The sequence below is a fragment of the Galeopterus variegatus genome, unplaced genomic scaffold (assembly GCF_000696425.1).
Source record: "Galeopterus variegatus unplaced genomic scaffold, G_variegatus-3.0.2 Scaffold84, whole genome shotgun sequence".
In the NCBI taxonomy this organism is placed as follows: domain Eukaryota; kingdom Metazoa; phylum Chordata; class Mammalia; order Dermoptera; family Cynocephalidae; genus Galeopterus; species Galeopterus variegatus.
Window position 1 is genome coordinate 277,158 of NW_007726195.1, and position 26,078 is coordinate 303,235.

Sequence of the window (26,078 nt, forward strand, 5' to 3'; positions counted from 1 at the left end):
ATGTTGTTTGGAAAGGAACTATCTCAGTTATTCCTATGATCTTATAAATGCTCAATACATGCTCCTTGTGTCCATTCCACACATTAATCCCATAGTCACTCCAGACCCTATCACCATGGATGGCAAAAACAGAAACTACAATGTAATCTTTCATTTCCTCAAGACCAGGAGATAAGACCATGAGTTTCTTGACATACCCTCACATGCATACTGCATGTTCATATAAGTATAATAGTTTTGTGAGTAATATATTTTTGAAAGTGCCCAATTCTTTTGTAATAACTGTGTATTAAAGCAAATGCTTAGGGCCAGCCTGTGGCTCACTTGGGAGAGTGTGGTACTGATAACACCAAGGCCACGGGTTCGGATCCCTATATAGGGATGGCCGGTTGGCTCACTAGGGAGAGCGTGGTGCTGACAAAACCAAGTCAAGAGTTAAGATCCCCCTACCAGTCATTTAAAAAAAAAAAAAAAAAGAAAATGCTTGATGATGTATCTGTGTTTATAAATGACAAAATAATTCCAAGGAAAAGAGTATTAGATGATGGGATTAGGTAGTGGAGGTGGGTAAGAGAAATTTGTTCACTGAGAGGTGCATCTCACGCTGAGCTGTAAGGGAAAGATCTGGACTGGCCTCTCAGGAGGGATGCATATTCCAGGCTGAGGGATCAGCATCTTCCAAGGAAAAGAGTATTAGATGATGGGATTAGGTAGTGGAGGTGGGTAAGAGAAATTTGTTCACTGAGAGGTGCATCTCACGCTGAGCTTAAGGGAAAGATCTGGACTGGCCTCTCAGGAGGGATGCATATTCCAGGCTGAGGGATCAGCATCAGTCAAAGCAAAGAGAACACCTATCTCATGGAGGAGAAGGAGACTGGCCTAACAAGATTCACACAGAGTATCAGTATAGGAGCTATTACAGGTAAATTGATATTACAGGCTGATTGGCTGAAGGTTTTAAATGCCCATATGGAATTTACAGAGTTTCACCTGATGGCACACAGAATCACTGAAGGTTCAAGAGTAGAGAATTGACTTGATGAAAATGTTTAGAAATCTCAATCAAGAATGCACCAGAGTATGATGAGTCAGTCTATCAAATCAGGATGAGGATAAATCGTAAATCATGGTGGACTGCTGCATTTTGGGAGAGCATTTAGGTTCTACCTAAGCATCTACCTGATTCTAAGTGATTTTAACATCCCTGAGGATACTCACCAACATCTTAAGGTTTGTTTGATCTTCCACATTCCAAAACCTTCCCTCTCAAATCCACTTCAACAACACACTGACAATGTCACCCTAAATCATGTCACACAGAATTTTCTATTGCTCAAACCAAACTTATAATTCCTTTTCCAACATCAACTTCCTATCCATCTGTTTCACTTCCCCTACTCCCATGACATTGATGTTGGACCCAACCAAATCTTCCAGTCATTTTATGCCTCCCCCTTCTTCAATCTATGAGACTTTTAAAGGGTCCCCTTTCTTTCCTATTCAGTGTTGATATTCAGCTACTATCTTACATCATTCCCAAATCTCTTGTTCCTTTGCCTTTCAAATGAAAAACTCCAAGTCTGCATCAATCTGATCTATCAAATTTTGGCACCATGAAAAATTATGGTTTTCTGCTTCATTCATGCCTTCAGTGTTGCTGGGCAATCTTCCTTTTTCTGTTCTGAAGAGAGAGCTTCCTCAAATTTCATTACATTCTACACCTTTCTGCATACTCCCCCTTCCTTCCAGGTAACAAGGTCACAGCTGATTCTGAGAGGGTGGACAACTCAAATGGGTTTGGAAGTCTTAGGTCCAGAAGTTATAACTGTTTAGGGTACACCTAGAATTGGGATATATTAGGCACTAAAATCAGAAACGAGGTAGAGAAGTGAACAAAAAGGTAGTAGGAGAGGCAGGAGAAAACAGTGTTACAAAAAGATAATGGAGGAGAGGATTTCTAAAATAAAAAAGTGAAAACTATATCAAAGGTAACCTAAAAAGTTTGAGGATTATCAAGAGACCACTGGATCTGGTCAGGAAGTAATTTATGACAACGGTTTCCATAGAATGGTAAGAAATAGAAACTGCAGGAAAATAATTGTGGACATTGAGAGGATAATAAAAATCCAAAGGCAAGGAGTTAGGCTATACATCCAAAGACAATGGATAAGAGAAAGAAATTGTTCAGCAATCAGAATGGAGTGCAAGGTCAAATAAGGACTTATTGATTTTTTCAAGACAAGAGATTTGAGGGCATAATGGAGAAAGACGCACTGCAAAAGTTTTAGATGAATGATAAAGGGAATGATAAAAATCTGAGTCAGGCTAGCTGACAACTGGATGAAAAAGGAAAATGGTACAGACAATCCAAAGAAGAATGTTATCCTCCTGTTTTTGTTCAGTCTTCCCCTCTGGAAGAGATGGTAACTGTACTACTTAGGCCTACAGGTACTTGGCACTGGGACTGTCAACAGTGATATGCAAGCTAGGCTTACTAGACATTGAGGAGTGGGCATCTCAAAGGCTAGCCTCCATGATGGTGGATCCATTTTAGTGGCCTTCTAAGTCAGACCTCTAGTATCCAGGAAGCCTTCCCTGGCCCTATCTAAATTAGTGCCTCCCACCACGTGCTTCTATTACATCTTTAATTCTTCCATGAGCTTTAAGTAAGTTTTTTATCTCCCACTGGACCATAAACTATGGAAGGGCAGAGATTGTACCTCCCCTGTGTCCTGTTTTAGTTCCAGTGCCCAACATAGTGGGCTAGCACTTAGTAGGCACTTAACAAATACCAGCTGAATAAACAAATGGTTAAAAATGATTATATCTGCCCTGCTGCTCATAGTGCATGTCAATTTAGGTAAGTGTTAACTCTTCAAAATACTGTCAGGCAGAAAGATATTTTCCCAGGAAAATACTGCATAATTTTGAAATATGTGGTACACAAATGAACCAAGTATGGCAAGTTGCCAAATTGACACTTAGAGGCATGCACCTGAGGTGGTTTAATGGCACTTTCAACTTAAATGTTACTTAGACTCAAAAATATACATCTCAGGCCTAGAAGAGATCTCAGAGGTTATCTAACCTACTGAATGCTCAAACATATTCATTAGTCTAACATTGTGACTATTTAGATTCCACTTGAATACCTCCACTGATAGAAAACACATCTCATTTTAAGAGAATTCGCACTCTGTTTTTGGATTGCTCTAATTATTAAACAATTCTTGCTTGTGATGCACACATAGCTTTTACCCCATAATCCCCTATGTCAATGTAACTACAGTCCTCCCAAAATGTGAGGAAGGCCACCACATCCTCTCCTAAGGTTTCTCTTCCCCTGCTCCTTTAATTCTTTTCATGTGAGATGCATGACATTTGAAAGAGCATGTCTACACACCTGTTTATTTTTCATTCACACTTAAACACTTTCATGAGAACAAATGGAATAATGAAAAATATACTAAAAAGAATAAAATTAAAGCAAGATGCATAGTCACATGGTAATAAAAATACCAAGGTATGTGCAAAGTGGAGACCCATTAGTATTTATTTTCCATATGATTATGCCCGACTCTCAATTCTCTTTCTATCCTAATTTTGAAATAGCCTTACCTTAATCCAGTGTTCCACATTGTCAGGGTCAAAAGCAGGCTGTAGGTAATATATACAGAACATTAATACACAACAATATCTTGACCAACTTTGCCATTTTAATCTATCCTTTTGACTAAAGCATACAGAAAAATGTACTTTATTCTTCAAAGCATTTCATTAGAAAACTTAGTAGTGATTAGCAATAAAAGAACATAGAATAACAATATGAGGAAAAAACATGAAGCCTTCTCTGGGACACTGATTGTTTTTATTTCTTCTCTAAGCCCACCTTGAGATGCTGATTTAATTGGTCTGGGGTAGGACTTAGGCATCAGTATTTTTTTAAAGCTCTCCAGTGTTAACAGCCAAGATATAAAAATACTGGATATAATACTCATAAAAACCCAAACAAACATTGATTAATTAGCCAGATTATCCAAGTAATCTCCTGCTTGGAGAAGGGTGTGTTCCTTTCCTTACTCTTTTCAGAAGTAGCCTGTAGCAAGAGACTTTCCTACCTTACCTAGATCAGGGATATTTTTTGGTTCAATAAGTATTGGGGGGTGTGGTGAGGGTTAATCGATCCAACCTCTACTGTTTTACAAAGCAGAAAATGAGGTAGAAGTCAAATAAATTTTCACCTAGATCAGTCAGATATCAATCTGAAACTAGAAATCAGGCTATCAGGACACCTCCTCTCTTCACTCTCTATAACCCCCAGAAGCTTTGCAGAATTCCCTCTAATAGTTAAGAAAAAGAGGTATTTTCTTTGCTAAAAATTCAGATGGGTTTTTAAAATAAAGGGTTTATCTAACTAGCATACTGACACATGGAGGTGGGAAAGGTATAATACTCTTTCACTTACCTAACACTTCACCTTCAAAGCACCTTACAGATAACTAATTAATGGAGCTGTTACAGCTGAATAATTTTGTCACTGCAACAAAGAAAGAGCTGATCCTATTAAAACACAACTGAACTTCAAGGAGCTCTTGGGTTTTTACCTTTTAATCCTCAAGGCAGTAACAATGAGCACTGGCAGCAAAAAATCTTTCCTTTTTCAAGTCTTAAGAAATTGTCCCAAATGTTGACCTTTCATCATCAAATATATATATGCACACACAGACACACACACACACACACACACACACACACAATCTCCATAACCTATTCTGGATCTAATCCATTATACAGCTAATACATTGCAGTAGGAGCAGCCTCAGTTTCCAGGTGTCTCTAATGCTTTAGGCTGCACCCTCCAGTATCTGGAGCAAGATATTCACCAAGTGGAATATGTCCAGTGCATTTAGTTGGTATAGAATAAACCACAAGAACAATTTTCTGGGCCCTCACAAAGGTCACACATCTACAGAATACTTTTTGGGAAAGTGTAACTTAAGGTTGAAAACAGCTGATGAAACTACTCTGGAACTGAAAGCTGGGAAGCCTCTCCATTTTAGCACTCTCATTTACATTTGAAGCCACTTATTTTTGTAACTGTTAAAAAGGTGATCTGTAGAAAGCACACACCGTGTGACTTCGCACATGTCACTTACATATTTTTCAAATTTAAACTGGGGTTACCGCGGGGCAAGCCTTTTACCTCACTAGGTAGAGCGTGGTGCTGATAACACCAGGATCAAAAGGTCGGATCCTTGTACCGGCCAGCCCCTAACCCCCCGACCCCGCCAACGGAATTAGATAAAATGGGATTATCAGGTTTTTATCTTATTTTCAGGTGCTAACGCATGAAAAGAGGGAACAGGAGAAGATTTATTTTTGAATTGGTTGAATTTAGAAATTCCCAAGTGAATCAAATATTAAAAAAAAAACAGGAGAAGATTTATTTTTGAATTGGTTGAATTTAGAAATTCCCAAGTGAATCAAATATTTAATATTTACTTGCACTCCTGAGTTCATTTTATATACTTTATGTAAAACGGGAAGGGGAGCGACCTAGGCAGAGCATTTAACGTGAAGGTCTCCCTCGTTCAATAAAGATCAGTTCCACTAGATTTGCAAAATATAAAAAAAAGAAAAAATAAATCTGCGACATTCCTAAAGAGAGGGCCGAGTTCTCTAATTCCTTTCATCCTGATGGGCGCTGGCAGACCTCTCTAATTTGAGAAACAGTTCTTGCACAATGCTGCCCACCAAAGCCATAAGGTACCCAGACCCCAAAGGTCCTAGAAGCACTTCACTCAAGGTAATGCTGGCTACGGGGCTGTCAAGGCAGGGGCGTGTCAGGTAAGGACGGCCCTGGGAGGAAGAGGAGGGAAGCATCGGAGTGTCTGCGGCTGGCTTCGGGACTGTGCAGCGCCTTGGGCCGGTCCCGCCCCCCAAAGCTCCAGATTGGGATCACCTTGGGACTCGGCTTCTTTGTGAACCGTTTCCAGCGATTCAGCCCCATCCTCTTCTTTGAGGAGGACCTTTCCTGGGGCCCCAGCAGCATTTTCCAGGTTCAGGCCCAGATCCCGGCCCAAGCTGAACAACCGCCCCTTTCCCAGGCTGTTTCGGGTCGCACTGGGAGTCGTAGTTCCTCCGCCCTTAAGGAAAGCAGGTGTGGGACGCCGCCAAACCACCACTCCCAGGAGGCTTTGCGCAGGCGGCTCGCGTGAGCTCAGTTACCATGGCAACGGGTTCCTCCAGTTCACCAGGGCTCGCTTTGAAATCGCCTTCACCTCTTTCTGGCGCCCGGTGATGACGCACTGCTCCCTGATTGGCTCTGCCTCGGAGGCGGTGGTTTAGGGGGCCGAGAATTCTGCAAGCCGGACACGTGGTAGCGAACCGTGAGGAGTTTTAGGGGTCTAAAACCTTGAGGGTTTTAGAGTTGGGAGGTTTGCGGGTAAGTGCACCTTTTCCCTGTTGGCGTGGGGACTGCTAGGGATGGATGAGTCTTGTCGGGCCCAGACGCTTCCTGGTGTGTTGCAGTAAACTGTGATTGTACTTCCGCCGTGTCTCTCCTTCACTTTTCTGGGTCTCCTGGTGGAACTTGGCTTCCGTAAAGTCAGATTCTGCCAAATCGTGTGAGCCACGCCGACATCTGTTGAGAGAAAAGAGCCTCCTTTCAACCAGCCTTTGCTGAAGGGCCGGGTCCTCAGTTGGAAGATTTTCCTGAACTGCCCAGGATACTAGGGAGGGTGAGACCGTCTCGAATCCCTGAGCTAGGCGCCTAGGAGGTCTGGAGCTCCGGAGATGGCCCATGGAGTGAAGATAAATCCAATCTTACTGCCTAAACCTGGACTTTTCCGGGGACAGCCCATTCAGGGATATATGGGCTTTATTATAAGGCAGAGTAGAAATTTAGAGCGGGAGCTTTGGACACAGCTACTTTGTGGGTTGGCACTAGAGATGTTAGGACAGGTACACTGTTGCCAGAGGTTCAGGGAGTCTGTCAGCCTTTGTAAAGGTACAGATCCACTGACAGACCGTCATTTGTCCTTACATACTAATTAATGGTTTTCCCATAGACTTTCTCATCTGTGGAAGTGAAGTGTGAATTTTCTGTATATTTAGAAAAGCATAACACCAGATATATTAGAAGAGACCCTTAAAAGGGAATGAAAGATGATGGAGGCAAATAAAAGCCAGTTGATATTTTGGAGACTGTTGGTCTGTTTCTTGAACTTTGCTTGGATTAGTGGGTTGTATCACTCCCAAAGCATGCTTTAAAAAATATGTACACGAATATGTATGTGTGTGTATATTATGTACATGACTTCATAATAAAAACTTGTATTTGAGGACCTAGAAAAGAAGTGCAGTTATGCAAACATTTACCATAATCTGATTAGTGAGTGAAGAAAGAAGGCTTGGTTCTTCTAGCTCTGGACAGAAGTCTATTTTATTTTTTTAAGCGTTGATTTCCAGCATTCTCTGATACTTTCTTCAGATTTCCTAGTATTTGCATTTCATCCTTACCAAACAGAATCACTGACGATAGCAATTTATCTACTACAATGCTTTTTCTTAAGCTTGATCATCTGCTTTTCTGTGCTTATTTTTTCCTTCAGTAACATGTCGAATTACTGTGATTAGGGTGGAACTTTTAAGAAGGCCCAAACAGCAGAATGTGAGTACAAAGTCTTGCACTGTGAGAGAGCCAATTGAGTATTTCTCTCCAGCTGACCTGGTGGGTTCAGTATGCTAAGCTGAAGATTTTGAATTTCATCTTTAAAGTTATGGGTATTAAACTTTTGGGATTAAAGCACTGTATCACAGGGAAGCCCATCTCTGCATCTAAGAACATGGTAGCCGATGTCCTCTAGACTACAAATACCTGTAATGGTAGACCTTGGGTTAAGAATGAGGAAAGCTATTTCTTCAGTTGAGGTTAAGAGTGGAAAGAGGAGATGGGAGAAAATACCTTCAGTATTGAGTGGATGATTAATCACACTTGAGGCTCTTCTGTTAAAAGATGGAGACTCCTAGAGCATGTTTATTCTTTCCTCACACAAGGATTGAACTGAGAGTTCCCTGAGAGAAAGTTGAGTATAGGAAGCCAAGAGTCTGAGCTCCTAGGGATAGCTGCCTCTATACTCTTGGAGAGTCCCTGTATCCAACTTTGGAGAATCTCAGTTTGGTGATATGAAAAGAACTGATGGGTTGCCTTTGTGTGTATAATTGATACTAACTATTCCTATGCTAATTCTATGCTTACACAGCATTACATTTGGCTTCCTGAATGGCATTCTTTATGGCAAGAATGGACATGTCCACTTTCCTTTTTTTGGTTCTGAGTAAATAATTGTGCAATTTGATTTTGTCATTTAGTCTCTGAGATTAGTTTGTTTGAGCCTGACCCTAAGTGATGGATCTGTGTTGGATGTATGCACAAGATCAGGCTCAGAGCTTGCCAGGTTGAAGGCCAGATCCTTGACCGGTGGCCAGCCCACCAAGAGTTCAATCCTCTGTGGCCTTGGACAGCACAGCAGGAAGTCATTCTTTGAGCATATGTGATATTTCAAGTCGAAGGGCTTGAAAACTTCTTTTTAAAATTAATTTCCACAGCGAGTTTTAGGGGGAAAAGAAAGTGTGTCAAAGATTTCATATACAACTTTGAAAAAATCATCTTTTTCTTTGAGTGGCCATGATGTGCTGCAGGATGTTCTAAAAAAAAGTCTGAGAATACATCTTGTAGCATGGTAGATTTACTCTCACTTAAAAAGCACAATAAAAAGAGCACAGGCCTCTCTGCAGGAGTCTTAGGTTCTAGACCAAGCCTATGATTAATCTTGCTGAGCCTAAGTTACTGTAAAATGACAAAGTGGGTGATGATGGTGATGAGGAGTTTCCAGGTTGGGGTCTCTGGTAGTAATGGTGAAAATCTATAAACTATTTTCAGCAGTCTAAAGTCTAATGGCAATCATACATTACCTGGGATATTAAACACAGGTTTACTAAAGCATTGGGGTTTGTTTTTACCTGGAATTGAATTAACTCAGTCTGAAAAAGCAGATTTTCTCATTCTCATCAGAAGCTTTGATTTTCAGTCATTTATGTCACTTATTAATAAACTGGAGAAATGAAAGCATGGGTTTGATGGGGAGAGATAATAATAATAATTGATATTATTCTAGAATCCTAATAAACTTCAGTTTTCAAACATATTAATTTACCCTGTGAAGGTTCTTCCTACCTTTAAGTGAATTTAACTTAAAAAAAAATACAAATTGTGTGTGTACATTTAAAGTCTTTACATACCTTAAACAGCTCAGACGAGACAGAATTTCTGGAGTAAGGGGAGGGGCCAGCAAGTTGTTGTCTCCAGCCCTTTCTGAAATAGCTCCAGACAATACAGTTTCTCCCATTCTCAGATGTGTGTGAGGTTAGGGAGTGCTTAAGTTATTGCAGTTTTTAATACTCCTGGTCTGTTAAATTTTCATTAGTTCTTATTTACATTTCAAAAACGTAGTGTTCCATATTGATTGATTTCAATATTTAGTCAGAATAATAGGTGTTGACGCATTAGCTTTAAAGTGCATTTCTCGTCTTTGTGCTCCTCCCGCTTCAATCTGTGGAGCTTACTTAGATTGCAAAATGCTGTCTTTAATTTTGCTACAAAATGGCTTCAGAGCTCTGTTGGTTTAAAATATAAAATATTTTTTTATCATTTGAAATCAGTATTGTCTGATAAAAGAGTGAGAAATATGATTCTTCCCTTGTATTATATTTTCTAGAGCACATTCTTCTTAGCTTGTAATTATATTTCTGTAATTTTGGGGGATAAACTTTCTTCTTTTAACAGTTTTAATATGTAATGAGGGGGTTTTAAAAATAGGTGTTATACAACTATACTTTTTTTGAAGTTGTTACAACAAGCAAACGGAAAGGACATTCTTGGGGGGGAGGGGAGAGAGGGAGGAGGGCGGGAGGTGTCGGTGATGGGCCATAATAATCATATACATTGTATATTGACAAAATAAAAATTAAAAAAAAATAATAAATAAAAAATAAAAAAAATAAAAATAAAAATAAAAATAGGTGTTATATTATTCTTTGTTAAAACATAAGTTTTTTTCCCATAACAGTCTCCATTTCTGTGGATTCCAGTGACACTTTTTTTTTTTGTTTTCATCTTTTTTGGTAACTTGAAACAATGATATAGTCATAGAAGATAGACCAAGCTTTCCTCATACACTTATACTAATTTTTATAATTTATGTTTAACATGAAATCTCTTATTGGACCATACAGAAAGTAATTATTATTATGTCTAAGATTCTAATGACAGTAATGGCCATTTTATTTAAATATAAGAATTTGTGTCTTCAAAAAAGTAATATTTGCATTCCTGAATATTTTTAAACTAATGACAGATAATGCTTATTTGTTCAGCAGCATCTTAAACAATAGTTGACTTTCAGAGTATGGTATAGCATTATGCTTACAAGGATGGGATCTGAGGTTTGAGCCTCTCAGATGGCTATAATAATTTATCTACTAAAACACTGAGCCTGGCCCATTTGGCAAGCATTCCAGGTGGTATGGTACTTGCTATAGAGATATAATGAAGTATTTGTAAAATGTTGGTATCTCCAGTGACATTTTGACAGTGATCTGCCATGCACGCTTATCAAATTTTGTAGTGCTTTTTAAAAATGGAACCTATGATTTTGCTTCACTGAATACTAATTATTTTGCAGCCTCCAACAAGTAATTGGTAGTGTTTTCTGATTTTTTTCCCTGATGTATCTATGGAAGTTAGAAAGTTTATCTTTATTTTTTCTTTAAACAAATATCTGTCTTTCCCAATTATAAAAAGTATTGATAGATTACTTACGGATTGAACATATGCTTCACACAGTTTCTCATCTCTGTTTGAATAACATATAAGAAGAAACTGGAAAATAATCCAACTTCAGAGATAATCTCTGTTTATCTTTGACTTATTTATTTTTTGGTGTCTGACCAGTACAGGAATCAAACCCTGGACCTTGGTGTTATCAGCACCATGCTCTAACCAACTGAGCTAACCAGCCAGCCCCTCTTCCATATATTTTAATAAACACCAGAATGCTGCTTTGGAACCTGTTTTCTTCAGTTAACAACATTATTAGGAATAAATCATATTGCTTAGTATTCTCTCAAATTGGAGAAGGAAAAAATGGATCAAATCAGCAATCGGTATGGCCTAAGCAGCGTGACCTTTCTCCATACACATTTTCAAGGCTGAGGGTGAATTCAGCTCCATGACATTCTTTCATGATTAGTCTTTCTGTTTCCATCTTTCCATTCATTTACTTTTCATCAGCTCAGACAAAAGTTCCCTGACTAAATTTGAAAGTAGGTGATGTTATCATATTGCTCTGGGACCTTGCGAAGGTATCTTATTCTCCCTGTGTCTTTTCCCATTCCCCTATTCTGATATCTAATAATTGTAGGCTGGAAGTAGTAATAAGACATGCTGTCATTCATTTTTCTATAGGTTGCTTTCTTTGCAAAATGCTTAGCCTTTAGATATTGTGAAGCTCCTTCTAATTTTAATGATCTTTTCTTGTTAGGACCTAGAGGAATCCCTTAAGATGAAGCTGAGTCTTACCAAGGTAGTTAATGGCTGTCGCCTAGGAAAAATAAAAAACCTGGGCAAAACAGGGGACCGCACCATGGACATCCCAGGCTGCCTTCTGTACACCAAGACTGGCTCTGCCCCACATCTGACCCATCACACACTGCATAATATCCACGGGGTTCCTGCCATGGCTCAGCTTACACTGTCATCCCTGTAAGTGTTAAGACCCAGTCATCTAAGTATTGACTCTGGCAGCAGCTTAGTTACCTTAATTAGGTATAATACAGAGAAAGGTTTCTTTTTGCTCGTGTGTATAATTTGTAGATTTTCAGAATGATATCAGAAGAGAGGTATCATATATTATACATCACCTGGCCCTAATCTGGAAGCCTGTGTGTTAGAACTGCTTCACTTTTCCTCTAAACATACAGTCCCATACTGCCTTCATCGCCACTGCTCCCAGAGGTGACATGGCAGGGAATGCTCTATGAGAGCTAAATTTGAAGTTCAGGGGATATTGTCATGTGCTTAAAATTTTTTCTGTCTTCGCACATGTACTTGCTAGTACTACTTTTTAGAAACAGAACTAATAGAGTTAGATCATTTTGTGTAATATACGTACTAACTTTACACTTAATTGAAGAGCCTGCAATATGATCAAATAACTATGCTGTATTGTGTTATTAACAGTGATTTTAGTGGAGTAAGAGGAGGAAGAAAATCCAAGTATTCTGAAGCAGTTGATGTTTACCAGTTTCTCTTTCAGAACCGCTTGCAAATTGAAGACCTTTATTCTGGCTAATGAACCTAGCCTAGTTAGTTGGAACTCTTGACTAATGGTGTACTTTATTGTTCAAGACTATGTTTACTGTCACATAGCTTGTTTGGGTGAGGATAAGAGGGTTTCAGTTATTGTATAGACTATCCACAGAATGATTCATTATTATGTTATATATTTTTCTGTTTTGCTTACAGGGCAGAATATTATGAAGTCTTGGCAGAATATAAGGAAGGAGTTGGAAAATTTATAGGTAAACATTAAGTTATTTGTATGTGCCAGGTGATGTGTTAATTTGTAGTTTAGAGGTGCTGTTGATGCTTTGATCTTTTATTTGTACATTTATTTATTCACTGTTTAAATAAGCATTTTTTTGAACATCTAAGAACCAAGCATTGGGGATTCAAAGTTGAATAGGAAACAGTTGCTGTTCTCATGGAACTTGGAGCCTCACTGGGGTAAAGATAAACGATAATTCTAGTAAGAATGTAGTTACTGCTTTGCAGGATGAGGGATATGTAAGTGTATTATGACAGCCCAGAGGGAGGAGCACATAACCTGTTCTGGGTACATGTGGAAGGTGTTCAGAATAAAGAGAGGATTCTTGAGAGAGAGGATGAATGGGGCATCTTAGCTGAGTCAGGGAGGAGCAGGTGTTAGCCAAGTCAGGAGTGGGAGCAGCAGCATTGGAAGACAGGTGTGGGGCACACACTCCAAGCACTGAGCAAAGACCCAGAGGTGAGGGCTTGAATGGGGCATACACAGATCCAACACAGTCTTAGGCTTGAGGATAAAGCAGAGGATGAAGAGTTTATATACAGCTATATTCTGATATGTTACTATTTTGTTCAAGAAACAAGATTGTATATAATATGTATGTGTCCATTTATTTATAGGAAACGCTTAGCAGAGATAGTTAAAGAACCAGTTCTGCTGTAGATCCCTTTCTCCTGAAACATTTCCCCAATATCTAGGACTCAAGCGAGCGAATATCTTGTTTCCGTTGCTTACTTAGTCCTCTGCTTCTGAATGAAACTGCATGATGGCTTGTTGGTTGTCACAAGGCCCTGTATTTCAGTAGAGGAATTTAAGTAATATTCTCCTTGATCTCAGACCAATTTTAATAATCACCTTTAAGTATACAAGCATATAATTAAGTGAAAACAGCTGATATAAGCTTTCTAGAGAATTGTAATAATTAAAATTGTGGAAAGTAAGGTAGAGAACTACAGAGGTTTTTAACTTGCTTTATTTATTTTTGTCTTTTTTCAGTGGAATCCTATCTTATTTTCTTATGGACAATGTGGTGTAGCATATGAAATTTAAGCACATATAGTTTACTAACATTTTAGGGGCATTTTTTTTTTTTCAAAGGATGACCAGTAAGGGGATCTCAACCCTTGACTTGGTGTTGTCAGCACCACGCTCTCCGAAGTGAGCTAATTGGCCATCCCTATATAGTGATCCGAACCTGTGGCCTTGTTATCAGCACCACACTCTCCCAAGTGAGCCACGGGCTGGCCCTAGGGGGATTTTTTTTTTTTTTAAATGATTGTCTTTTTGACTAAAGGACCTAAGAAACTGATCTTGAGTCAATGAAACACTGAAAAATGAGATCCATCTGTAGTGTCCTACAGCTTCCCTATAGTTCTGCCCCAGGAACCCATGATATTATTATTAATGAGATTACTTTTTGACTATATCATTTCTTCTTTACAGCAGCTAGTTCCCCTTGGATGGTACCTAGAATGAGCATACTTGATACTAAATTCTTCAAATCAAATCCAGTGGGATCAACATGTTACTCAATACTTCAGTTGTATCTCATACTTTGATATACCTTTCCTTTGTAGCAACTCACTGTGTCATTAGACATGAACCTTTACATTTAATTCTTCTTTTAGATTAGTAGGTTTCAAAATAATCTTTTCATTCATGTTGATACGTCTCCTATAATTCCAAGATCTGATACCAACTGTTTAATGTGTTTAGAGTTGCTTTATCCAGCTGTTCCCTGTTACAACACAGTGTAATTGTTGATGTAAGCACTTTCAAGGGTTCTTTTTTGCGTTTACACAGGCATGCCAGAATCGCTCTTGTACTGCTCCCTGCACGATCCAGTCAGCCCCTGCCCAGCTGGTTATATAACAAACAAGGTGTGTTCTCAGAAGGGCCTCCAAGACTATAGCTTTGTCCCAGGAAGTCAGCCTATTGCATCCCTCAGATGCTAGAATCCCACTGTCTAGGATGATCCCTTTATGCCTTTTCTTTATTTTGATGATTCTGTTTGTTTGAAGAGTATGTTTGCCTGAATATGAGGTTAAGGCAAGGTATCCTCACCATTTTTGCTGTTGTAAAAAATTTGGAGGTGGAGGAGAGTCAGCTACATGCCCAAAAAAGAAATTGCTATGATACCATGCTTTCTTTGCAGTTTTAACAACTTCAGGACGAGTGGGGAAAGTTGCTGATGAGTGTTACCACATGTACAACTATAAAGAGTAGAACTTCAGTATAATACTGCTTGCCAGTAGAACAGAATTTGAAAAAGCTTGGTCTATAGCCAGAGCTTTTAGCTGGTGACAAACAGTATCAAAAGGACTTAATTAAAAGTTTTCTCCTGAGAGGTGGCCTCATTGGTATTAACCCTGAGGACAGTGTTCTGGAAAAGCTTCAGTGTGTACTATTGTTTTATAAACACAATCACTTTTCCTGCACTTACTTTATTGACATCAGCAATATCTATTAATCATACCTAAGAACACTGTTTTCAATTGTATTTCTGTTTTAAGCTCCTTTTTATTTTGTAATTTGAATTAAAAAGAAAACATGTTGATCTCAGTTATCTACCCTATTTGTAAGGGAGAGAGGATTTGTTTAAACAGTATTCTTGAGTTAGTACAGAATAAAAAGTGTGGCCTCTCAATCTATGTCCTTGTTGATCTCTTCTAAGCAGAGGGGTGTTACAGGGGAAGGAGTAACCAAAGACGGAAAAATATAGAGAGATTCTTGTGAACTATAATATTTATGTCTTTGCACATAATTCTCTATCTAACTTAATGCAGTAAACACTTATTGAATGTTAATGTGTGGGGTCCTAGACTGTGCTTTTGGTTTATAAACATGAATTGGGATACTCTAGTCAGATAAATATACAGTGGTGTCATAAGTGCTGTCTTTTCTATAAAAGAAACAAGTACAAATTGCTGTAAGACCTCAGAGGAGTGAGCGATTGATTATGCCCAGGAAAGTTTGGAGAACACATTAGAGTAGAAGATATTTGAATTCATTGTCTTAAAGGATACATAGTATTTTGCCAGGCAAAGAAGTAGGAGAGGAGCATTTCAATCAAAAGGAACATTGTGATCAAAGTCAGACAGGAATCAAAGTCTGTGGTGTGTGCAGGAACAGCAAGGGTGGTGTGGAGATAGGGCAGGTGGGATAGGGGAGAATGGAAGACTGGACGAGGAAAGTGTAACAAAAGCCCTGCTATCTGAGAGATCTTTGTAGAGCACAAATATGATCCCGTTGCCCACTTCCCTGAAAGAATTTAATGATTCTCCACTTGAGCTCTTACATGACTGCTGTGACCTGGCCTCCACCTACTCCTCCTGCTCATTGTGGGCTACTTTCTCCTGAGGCTTGCACGCTTGCCTTTTGGAATAACTTGCCATTCCTTTAGATGTTAACCTGTTTCATTCTCATTCTGTTGTGTCTGTACACAGACTTCCTTCTGGACTGTTTCTTCCTTTTGTATCTCTAGCCATATTCGCTTGCCTTTTGGAATAACTTGCCATTCCTTTAGATGTTAACCTGTTTCATTCTCATTCTTTTGTGTCTGTACACAGACTTCCTTCTGGACTGTTTCTTCCTTTTGTATCTCTAGCCATATTCCTTCTGTTGCTTCCAGATAGGGCTCATTTCATCCCATTTATCATTCTATTCATCTTTTGCTACCCCTTTGATTTGTACGTAGCTATATTATGGCCCCAGTCATATTGTATTGCAGTGACTTCCTTATGCATTTTTCTATATTAAAAAACTGTGGCCTTCTTAAGCTTAATTTGTGTGTTATTACCATATCTTCATCATGTAGCAGATTGCCTGACATGTAAGTCCTCAATAAATGTTTGCTGGTGGTGAATGGTTATGGTGGGGTGAGGAAGATGAAGCTAAAGTAGTAAATAAGGGATCCTGATAGCAGATATAGTTAAGTTGGCAAAGGATGCAATTACTAGGGGAGAGCAGAGAAGGTGGGGGAATGGAAGATAGTGATCAGAGGGGAGAATTTCATTGTCTGAAGTCATTTATATGGAGGAATTCTGAGGAATGATCAGGTCCCACTATGGCAAAGCACACTGAGTTTGAGGAACCTTGGTATTTTGAGCTTAGCAATAAAAATATAATTTGGCTAATAAATTTAATATACATGAAATAATTAAAGGAAACAACTGTCATTCTGAATAGAACTCACAGTATCCACAGTAGGAGTTCAGTGTAAGGACATTGCCGTGGGCCTGAGTAGTTAGTGTTGGCCTGCTAGCAATTGTTTTGGGCCAGTAATTATCCTTTTAGGACGAGTGATGATCATGTAAGTAGAAAGCAGGACAGGAGTGTGACAACGATGATTATTAGAAAGGCCAGATGAACCTCAAGTTCCCCATTTATGTTGTTGCAATTAGCTCTGTCATTTCACATTACTTCTGTATATTGGTCAAATGCTGGGGTCCCTCTCTGTTTCCTTTATGCTGTTGTTTTGATATGATACCTATGTGTTGTTTTTCAAAGTGTGTTCCTTGGAGCCCTAAAGATTTTTGGGGAGAATGGAGAACCATCCCCCTATGTGCTTCAACTGTACCAGCTTCACTGAGATCTCTTCTATCCATTGGTCTTCCATGTAAGATTCATTTAAACAAAGGTCTCTGTTACTGAAAATGGTTTAAAACATTCAATCCTTTCTTAATTCAGGTGCTTCAGAAAAGTGTGATCATTGGAGTGATTGAAGGTGGAGACGTGATGGAGGAGAGGCTGAGATCAGCACGAGAGACAGCCAAGCGGCCTGTAGGTGGCTTCCTTCTGGATGGCTTTCAAGGGAATCCAACGACCCTGGTGACTAGACTGCACTTGCTGTCATCAGTGACTGCAGCGCTGCCGGAGGACAAACCAAGGCTAGTATTCAGTTAGGGTGAAGGCCAGTCTCACATGATGCAGGGCAGGAGTGCTGATCAAGTGTGTGTTATGCAGTCTGTGCATGAACGTGTGTTTTGATGTTTTGATTATGTCCTTTCTGGGCTGAGTATGCTAAGGCAGATTGTGAGGGGAGTTTCCATCAAGGCTTTCCTGCCGTTAATTACAGAATATAGAGCAGAGGATAATTGCCATGTGAATTATTTTTATTTGATCTTCATAAGTGAGGGTATGTGTTATACTGTTTCCTTTCATTCTTGTGCCACATTAAAATGTTGTTTGTTCATTATAACATTATACTTGCGGGCAAATACGAAGCTGTGTGGAACTCTTTTAAATTGAGGAAAGTTGAGGACAGATCTGGGATGCCTAGTGGAATGAAGATGGGCTCTTCTAATAAGAACCTTTAAGAAGTTCTTAGATTTGAGGCAAGTAGTGAGTGGTGTCATGGTTCTAAATTGAGGGGATTGGCAGCACTAGTACAGTTGGTTCCTATGTTTCCATAAATCACAGGGTTCACTATGTACTGGTGAGAAGAGATGATCTGCAAGAGTCAAACCTACAATTTCCAAGTTTCTGAATGAAGCTGATATTGTACTCATATCAGGCTTTCCAAATTTTTCTTTTTCTTTTTTTAAAAAAAGACTTTATAGTCTTTTATCCCACTTGGTGTGAATATTCATGCTTTCTTCCTGCAGATATATTAAGAGGTTTGATTATGGGGTGCTACTTTATATTCCTGTATGGATGTTGGATTGTACATAGTACTATATGTAATTGCGCTTTTAAAAAAAAATCCAGGTATAACTTAAAGTGCATGAATCTTATGTACAGCTCAAATGAATATTTACTCATATAGACACTTGTGTAAATACCACCCAGAACAGGATATTTCCATCACCTCACCCAGCCTTTGCCCCTCAATTTTAAGCTAGTTCTCTTGTTCTCATTGCTCTCCTTCCTAAGCCTTTTCATTCTGATGCGGATGACAATTCAGCACTAGTATTTCTAGTCATTTTCTGGACTTCTTTGCGTTAAAGTGCTCACAGATGTCTGTTACTGAATTTGAAAGCTGGGATTGTTTTTCTTTCTATAAGTGTATAGAAGTGCCAGCTTCAGTTGGAGAGGAGTTCTAAAACATTACATTACTTGAAGGAAACTAGTCAGGAAAACTGGCATATATTTAAGGGCTCTGCTTGTTTAATATTACATAAGCCTTTTTAAAAAAATTTCTTTTAGAAATCAGGGAGTCTGTAAGCTTTTCTCTGCCAGTTCATGAAAAGGAGCTATGGGTAGAAAAACAAACATAAAAAATAGCAGCAGCCAGCCAGCCCTGATCTACTGTACTGCATTTCTACATCTTGTTTTAGTGGCAAAATTTGGTTGAGTATTATGTATTAACACTTTCAGAATACCTTATCCATTGCCTCAGAAAACACCATCTCATTCTACCGTGCAGACTTCTTGTTAATAGAGAAAGTGTAAAAAAAAGCCAACTAGATTCTTAGATCCTATGGCTGTAGTTGAAATTCTGAGAACAAGAATTGCTTTGTAAATGAACCTATGAGGAATATAGTAGATAAAAATGTCTTTATTGAACCAATTGAGAAAAATAGTTATAGGCAAAATACAGTTAAATTGAAAGTATTTGAGGAGGAAGTAAAGCACAGAGCTTTGCACTCTTAAAAAAATCTACATAGTGTATATGTAGGCTATAAAATTTAGTCTAAGACCAGGAAGGCATGTTCAGAAGGGATCAGAGTAGAAAGAAAACACAGTTTTATTAAGCTTCTTTTCAGAGTCGGAAACTATGCTGTGTGCTTTTTCCAATATCTCGTTAATCCTTACAGTGATTCTCAGGGTGTTATTCCTCTTGTTTTTAACGTAGGAAAACTAAAACTCAGGTTAAGAAACCTTCCCAAAGTAACACAGCAAGTAAATAAATGGCAGAGCTAGGATTCAAGCCCAGGTCTCTCTGCCTCCAAAGCCCTATGTTCTTTCTACCACACCTTGTTATCCATTGCCTGCCACTCTAACCATAATTGGTGTTTTTCATTTTATTACTTTTAGTACCCTGTTTATTGGAAAGACTCTGATTTCGTTCCTGGTATTGTCCTCATGTCACTGTTCTTATTATTTTTACAGGCTCATCTGTGGTGTTAGCCGACCAGATGAGGTGCTTGAGTGTATTGAAAGAGGAGTGGACTTATTTGAGAGTTTTTTCCCTTATCAAGTGACAGAGCGGGGATGTGCCCTAACTTTCAGCTTCGATTACCAGCCAAATCCTGAAGAGACATGTAGGTCTTTTGAAGCTAATCTCTATCTTATCCTTAAGTTTCTTCTATTTCCTATTAATTTTTAGCTTGAGTCACAAGACAGAAATGTATACCTGTAAGACCAGTCTTTTATAAAACTACAGCTTTATTTCTTATCTGTATGCTCTGGCATGTTGACACACAAAACCTGATACTTAATACTATACATGTAGCTCATCAATATTAAGATGTTATTTTGTAGTGAGTAGAACCAAGAAAAACAAAACCTCTTCTGTTAACAACCTGAAAAAACAACACGCAAAGTGAATTGTGATGAAAATCTAAGGAAAGAAAACCTTTGAACTGCTTAGTAAAAGTTAATTTTGTTTTTTCATAAAAGAGTTCTTGTGTGGTTTTTGCAAACTCCATGCTATTAAAATACAGGCAGACCTCACCATCTTCTGATCCTAGTGTTACTCTTTGCTTTTTTGGTTTTTTTACATACTGAGATGTGAAAGCTGTTTTCCTTTGCTAATGTTGCTTTGAAGCACTGCCATTTTCTTTTATTGTTTAGTTATTCAGAAGTCAAGAAAATCAGTTTCAGATTCTAACATTTAACTGGCAGTAGAAAGGGAACTGGGGTACACACTTTGGGCTGGGGTCCCTCAAAGCAGTTCTTCAGGAGAGTGTTGTGTGCCTAGTCTTCCCCTCTGGCCTTCAGACATGGGCTTTCCACTGTCCTTTGAACTCTTGCTTGACCACCACCAACCTTAAATTCCAGTAGGGCCAGAGGCTTCTATAAAGGTTCATTTTATTCCCCTACAGGTGATTCAGATTTCATTTAGAAGATGTTACGTTTTTATAAAGCAATTTAACCATTAATCTAAGTTAGATTACTTCTCGAAACAAAATAAATCAAGTTGATCAAATTCTTACATATAGGAGGTCAATTTTACTGTCCTTTTAGACAGAACAGAACATAATGTACGTCAATGGGTGTACCATTAACATTTCATGAATTTTTATGACTTTATTTACACCAAGACAGAGGTAACTGCTAGTCATTCAGTACCATGAATATGCAAAGCTATAAACAGAACCTGATACTGAGTTCTCTGGAATGAACAAGTTCCTTTTTTGGCCTGAGAAAGCCAGGTTTCTTCATGATGAGGAAAACTGAAATAGTTTGAACATTTTTATACAAGTATTATTAATCACATTTGTGTGTGTGTGTACAGTAAATTAAATTCCTTTGCCAATTACTTAGTGAAAATTCCAAACAAGTAAGTTGTCAGCAGTTCCCTCATATGACAAGAGTTTTCCAAAGTGTGAAGCCTTTATTATGATTTTCTACATCAGCATGCAAATTCATGGGCAAAATTATAATAGCTCAGTGCTCAGGTCACTTCTCTTCTTCCTTTGGCCTTGACAAAATTACCTTCTTAGGACCATCTGTCCATTCTCCTTGGACCAACACTGAGATTGTTATCATTCGTTCCCAAAACACCTCTTCTCTACCTGCAAAATTATAATAGCTCAGTGCTCAGGTCACTTCTCTTCTTCCTTTGGCCTTGACAAAATTACCTTCTTAGGACCATCTGTCAATTCTCCTTGGACCAACACTGAGATTGTTATCATTCGTTCCCAAAACACCTCTTCTCTACCTGCCCCTGTTCAAGGCAGCTTTTTGTAGAGAAGCTGGTGTTTTGCAGTTCTAGGAATGTTCCTTCTTAAAGCAAAGAGTTCAAGGGAACAACTCAAATTCCCATCTAATTCTGAATAGTCTGTGTTCCCTGAAAGGCCAGAATCTCCATACAGAATACATAAATTAAAACCATATTCTACTTTAATCTTATTTGGAATATAGGCAGTTACAAAGCCCGATTTATTTTCATGTACATGTACATGTAACCCCCCCACCCACATATACCCCCATCCTAATTGTTTTTTTAATTATTCCTTGATGGTAAGATTATATGTTATATACTTGTAACCATAATTTGCTTAGATGTTGTTCAATCTCTAAATTGCTTTGATGCTGGAGATAATAGGTCAGTGACCATTCTGGAGCATATTGCTATTTTCCTTTCTTGTGTGATTTCCTTAGGATAAATTCTTAGGAGTGGAATTACAGGGTCAAAGGCATGAAATAATAACTGAAATAAAATTCTTCCAATGGCCACTCCTTATCAGATCTTCATTTAAGACTCTTTATTGATTTGTCCTTCAGTATTACAACAAAATGGGATACAAGAAGAAATAAAATATGTGGATCAAATAAAAAAAATTAAAACAACTGGATGCAATGAAGAAATGACATCATTTGAAATTAATCTGAAGGAAAAAAAGTAAGAAATTCCTAAAGTTTGGGTTTTGATTTCTAACTTTTTGTTTTTGGTCTTTTTAAAACTTTATGTAACTATTCCCTTTTTGGTTTATGACTTTGTAAAATATTTATAGTTGGATATTATTTAGGCCTTCTCAAATTCAGTTCCAGAAAAACTCTTTCTCTGCATATGAATTTTTATACTTTGTCTTGTCAGAAAACTAAGGCTAGATAACTATTGCTTTATAAAAGCTGTCAGAAAGATTAGAACAAATCTATTGTTTTGTGTTTACTCCTTCTGATACCTTATATAGTGACAGAGCATAATAAGGATTTCAAGATAAAACACAACAAAGTTTTTAAATTGTAAGGAACTTGGTTATATACAGGTTATAAATCTTAAATAAAATATTTTCCTATATAAAGAATAAACTAAGATGTATTGTATTTTTGTATTTGGCCAAAGGTGATAGTCATCAGTGAACCTCTGAGTGGTTTTTCTTTGAGTTTTGTGCACTCACTTTAGTTCTGGGGTGTTTTTTGACTTGTGTGAAGGGACATTCTGGGGGCTCTGAATTATTTATGTCTATCTAGTAATGGTACAGACTTGAGAATTTATGAAAGAAGGCAGAAATTCTAGTTCTTGTCTGTATTCTGACAAGGCTTCTTAATTGTAGGTCTGAAATGGTGATATCTACCAGATTTAACTTTTTGAAAAATAGCTGGGGAGACATTTAAAATCATTTAAAAACATTTCTGTTTTTAAAATGTTAGGGTAATATAAATGGTTAAAATTTCTTTTACGTTATGGATTTAGCTGGAAATTGTAACATCCTTATTATTAGCACTAGATTTGGAGTTTATGTGAAAGTGCTTTATAAACTGCAAAAGGCTGTGCAAGTAGAAGTAGAAAGTGCTTTGTAAACTGCAAAATGCCATGTCTTCTGATACTAGTAGTGGTGGCCGAGGGAGAAGTATTCACCAGAGCAGTGTTTTCTAACACTATGTTCCTTTACAACGTGACTAATAATGCTCAATATGAATGAGTGACCACATGAATTTCTTTTGATGCTCCTTTGTAACCCTCAGACTTGGAGGTTGCATCTGTCAGACGCCTCGCTCAGCCAGTGAGCGGCAACTGGTCTGTATGTGGGATCCGAACCCTCGATGGGAGCGCTGCCGCGCTTCCCAAGCGGCGCACTAGCGCAGTGCGCCACCGGGCCAGCCCCCACATGAATTTCTTTTGATGCTCCTTTGTAACCCTCAGACTTGGAGGTTGCATCTGTCAGAGGAAAACTCCTGGGTCTCCCTGATTCATTGTGTTCTTTGTTAACTTTTAACCACATTGCCATCTTAAGTAGGTGCCCAGCACTGAACATTTGCAGTGATGTTATTAGCCATTTGTAATCTCACCAGCAGGATAGGCTCCATGTGGGTTTCTTGTATTCCTTACTTTCTAGAATGTCACTGTGAATTCCTTTTTCAGGTACCAGGAAGACTTTCACCCATTGGTGAGAGGGTGTTCCTGTTACTGCTGTAAGAATCACACTCGTGCATACATCCACCATCTGCTGGTCACTAATGAGCTGCTGGCCGGAGTCCTCCTTATGATGCACAACTTTGAACACTACTTTGGGTTTTTCCACTCCATCCGGGAAGCACTAAAAAGTGACAGACTGGCAAAGTTGAAAGAGCTCATCTGCAGGCAAGCATCTTGAGACCTGGAAAATACAAGTCTGACTGTTCACATTGAGCTTGTACCACTGTTATAACATGGGAAGAAGCAAAGAAGAAATGATCTTAGTTTTAATCATTTAATTAGTTTGGAAATAAGGTCTGCTGAAATAGAGAACATCTGTACTAAACTGCCCACATAAGGGTGAAGAGATTTCTTTTAAGGACTTAAATGACATGGATAGAGCAGAAAGAAATGAACCATGACCTTTAAAATTACTAGGTTAACTAGGCAATAGAGATTCATTTAGTCAAAGACGAAAGCTTTAGATGTGGGTGATGAAGTGGGAGTGATGAGCTTCTGAGGGACCACTGGGTTGGATTGGGGCTTGATAGCAGATGACTGTTCATGAGTAGCATGACCTCTGTGGACACAGGCCTGTTGACTGGAGAAGGAATCTGGCCGAGTTGAGGGTTTTCTGTATTTTGATCTTCATACTCTCAGGGGGCTCTTTTGGATTCTTTTTACCTTCCACACTGTCCTGGCAATGTAATCAGTCACAGTGTCTCTTGTGTCTTAACCAGGCTGTCACATCCCTGGAATGTGGGGCTCAGACACTCCTATGATCAGTTGGCCCACGTCACACTCCTTCATTTGGCCACATGATCTATTTATAACTTGTCTTCCTAGAGCCAGTGCAATTGTCTTTTAGGCGCCAAAAGGTTGCTGAGCTGCTTTCATCTCGTCATACAGATCCACTCTGATCTGTCCCCCAACCTCAACTATAGTCTAACCACATATATAGTCTTGTGGAGATTTGTTCACAGTATGTGCACTTGGACGGAGCCCTGAGCTGGCAATTACAGGATTGGTTTCAGTCCTACTCATTGTGACACCTGGGCAAGTCACTTAACCTTTCCCTGCCCATTTCCTCCTGAATAAATGGGGATGGCCATAATGGATAGGACTGAATGAATTTCTAAGATTCTGTCTAGCTCTAAAATTTGAGGAACAAAAAGTTTTAGATTAGAGCCATAGCCTTACTTGTTATTCTTGTGTATTAATCACTAATGGCCAGATGAAAAACAAAGTGGTGCCAGGAGACTGGCAACAGTAGAGATATCTGAGAGCTTAAAAAGAGGTTTAGTCTGTGGATTTTGAAGTGGTTGGTGAATTGGCATCAGCAGATCCTGAGGCTGGGGGGTCCTTCCTAGGCCATGTCTTATTCTATGATTTTTTTCTGCTCATGCCAAAGGAGTGACATTTTTGTTGATGGTGTAACATAATTTTTGTTTTCTTTGTGCTTTACTATATTTGTCAAGTTTTCTATAAGGAATATACATACATGCACGTGCACACACACAGTTTTTGTAAAAACAATAACAAAACCAAAAAGATACCTCTTCTTTTTGTAGGGATAAGAAATACGTTTGTTTATATGCATACTGGATTGTACTGTTTGTTCAAAATTTAGTGGGCATTACTGAACACTATAATTATTATGTGGTTTTTATATTTTTATGTGTCAGGAGCCTATCTACTAGGTTTTCTTTTTAGTTGTATTGGAATTGGAATGTCCAGGAATTTTAAAAATTAAAAAATTCATTAAAGGCAAGGAGTACTTATGGAAGGCAGAGTTTCTGTTCTCAAGGATCTGATTGTTTTGAAATGGATTGGGCTTGTTCATATGTTCGTATTTCTGTTCAATGCCAAACCTATTGTTGAGGGAATAAATATCTGTAAATATCCCAGAATCCATATAAAATTTATGAGTTTTATTTATGTGTAAAACACTGAAAATTCTGTCCCACGTTGTTCAGTTTCCTGGGTCTTTTTCTTATTAGCACATTTGAAAAAATGTTTCTTTCCTTTAATGTAGTAAATCTATTAATGGCAATAGCCAGTAAACATTTTTAATTAAAAAATTTTACTGTGTATTGCTTTCTGTAAATGGTAGTGTGTCTTTTAAACAAAATAATAAATTTCCACTGAACCAGAAATGTTCTAGAGATTTCTCATTGTAAAAAACTGTTTTTCTATATTTATACCATCTGTATTCATTGTTTTAAGAGCATTTGTGCTAAATGAAGACTCTAGAAAGGAGATATTCAAATACACATTAAAAGGTTCCCTTACCTATCTCTTTAAATTATATAATTAGGATCCTTAAGGCAGTGCCAGCACATAATAAAAATAATAATAACCACAATCTATGGAGCATTTTAAATGTGCCATGTACTTTAGTAAAT

The 26,078-nt window shown here is 38.3% G+C and overlaps 2 protein-coding genes across 2 annotated transcripts in view; one reads left to right on the plus strand and one right to left on the minus strand.

Annotated features, from left to right (window-relative positions):
* The window catches only part of KIAA1407 (KIAA1407 ortholog), an 86,143-nt gene extending 80,085 nt beyond the window's left edge, over nt 1–6,058 (minus strand). Inside the window, exons 1-2 of the mRNA XM_008580141.1 lie at nt 5,963–6,058; nt 3,619–3,657 (exon numbers count right to left, since the gene is read on the minus strand). Coding sequence (XP_008578363.1) covers nt 3,619–3,657; nt 5,963–6,052 — 129 coding nt within the window. The 5' untranslated portion in view covers nt 6,053–6,058. The remainder of the gene's footprint in view (nt 1–3,618; nt 3,658–5,962) is intronic.
* A 350-nt stretch (nt 6,059–6,408) lies between these two features.
* QTRTD1 (queuine tRNA-ribosyltransferase domain containing 1) lies at nt 6,409–25,829 on the plus strand. The gene is made up of 8 exons (XM_008580147.1): nt 6,409–6,445; nt 11,604–11,824; nt 12,587–12,642; nt 14,469–14,545; nt 17,355–17,554; nt 19,719–19,870; nt 22,059–22,176; nt 23,641–25,829. The coding sequence occupies exons 2-8, from the start codon at nt 11,625–11,627 to the stop codon at nt 23,870–23,872; spliced, it is 1,035 nt and encodes a 344-aa protein (XP_008578369.1). The 5' UTR covers nt 6,409–6,445; nt 11,604–11,624; the 3' UTR covers nt 23,873–25,829.
* The last annotated feature ends 249 nt before the right edge of the window (nt 25,830–26,078 follow it).

What these genes read in the sequence shown, in the direction of transcription:
- QTRTD1 (XM_008580147.1), top strand. Translation starts at nt 11,625, where the DNA reads ATGAAGCTGAGTCTTACCAAGGTAGTTAATGGCTGTCGCCTAGGAAAA. An exon ending in CAGCTTACACTGTCATCCCT is followed by an intron (nt 11,825 to 12,586) that starts GTAAGTGTTAAG and finishes TTTTGCTTACAG; the next exon opens with GGCAGAATATTATGAAGTCT. An exon ending in AGGAGTTGGAAAATTTATAG is followed by an intron (nt 12,643 to 14,468) that starts GTAAACATTAAG and finishes GCGTTTACACAG; the next exon opens with GCATGCCAGAATCGCTCTTG.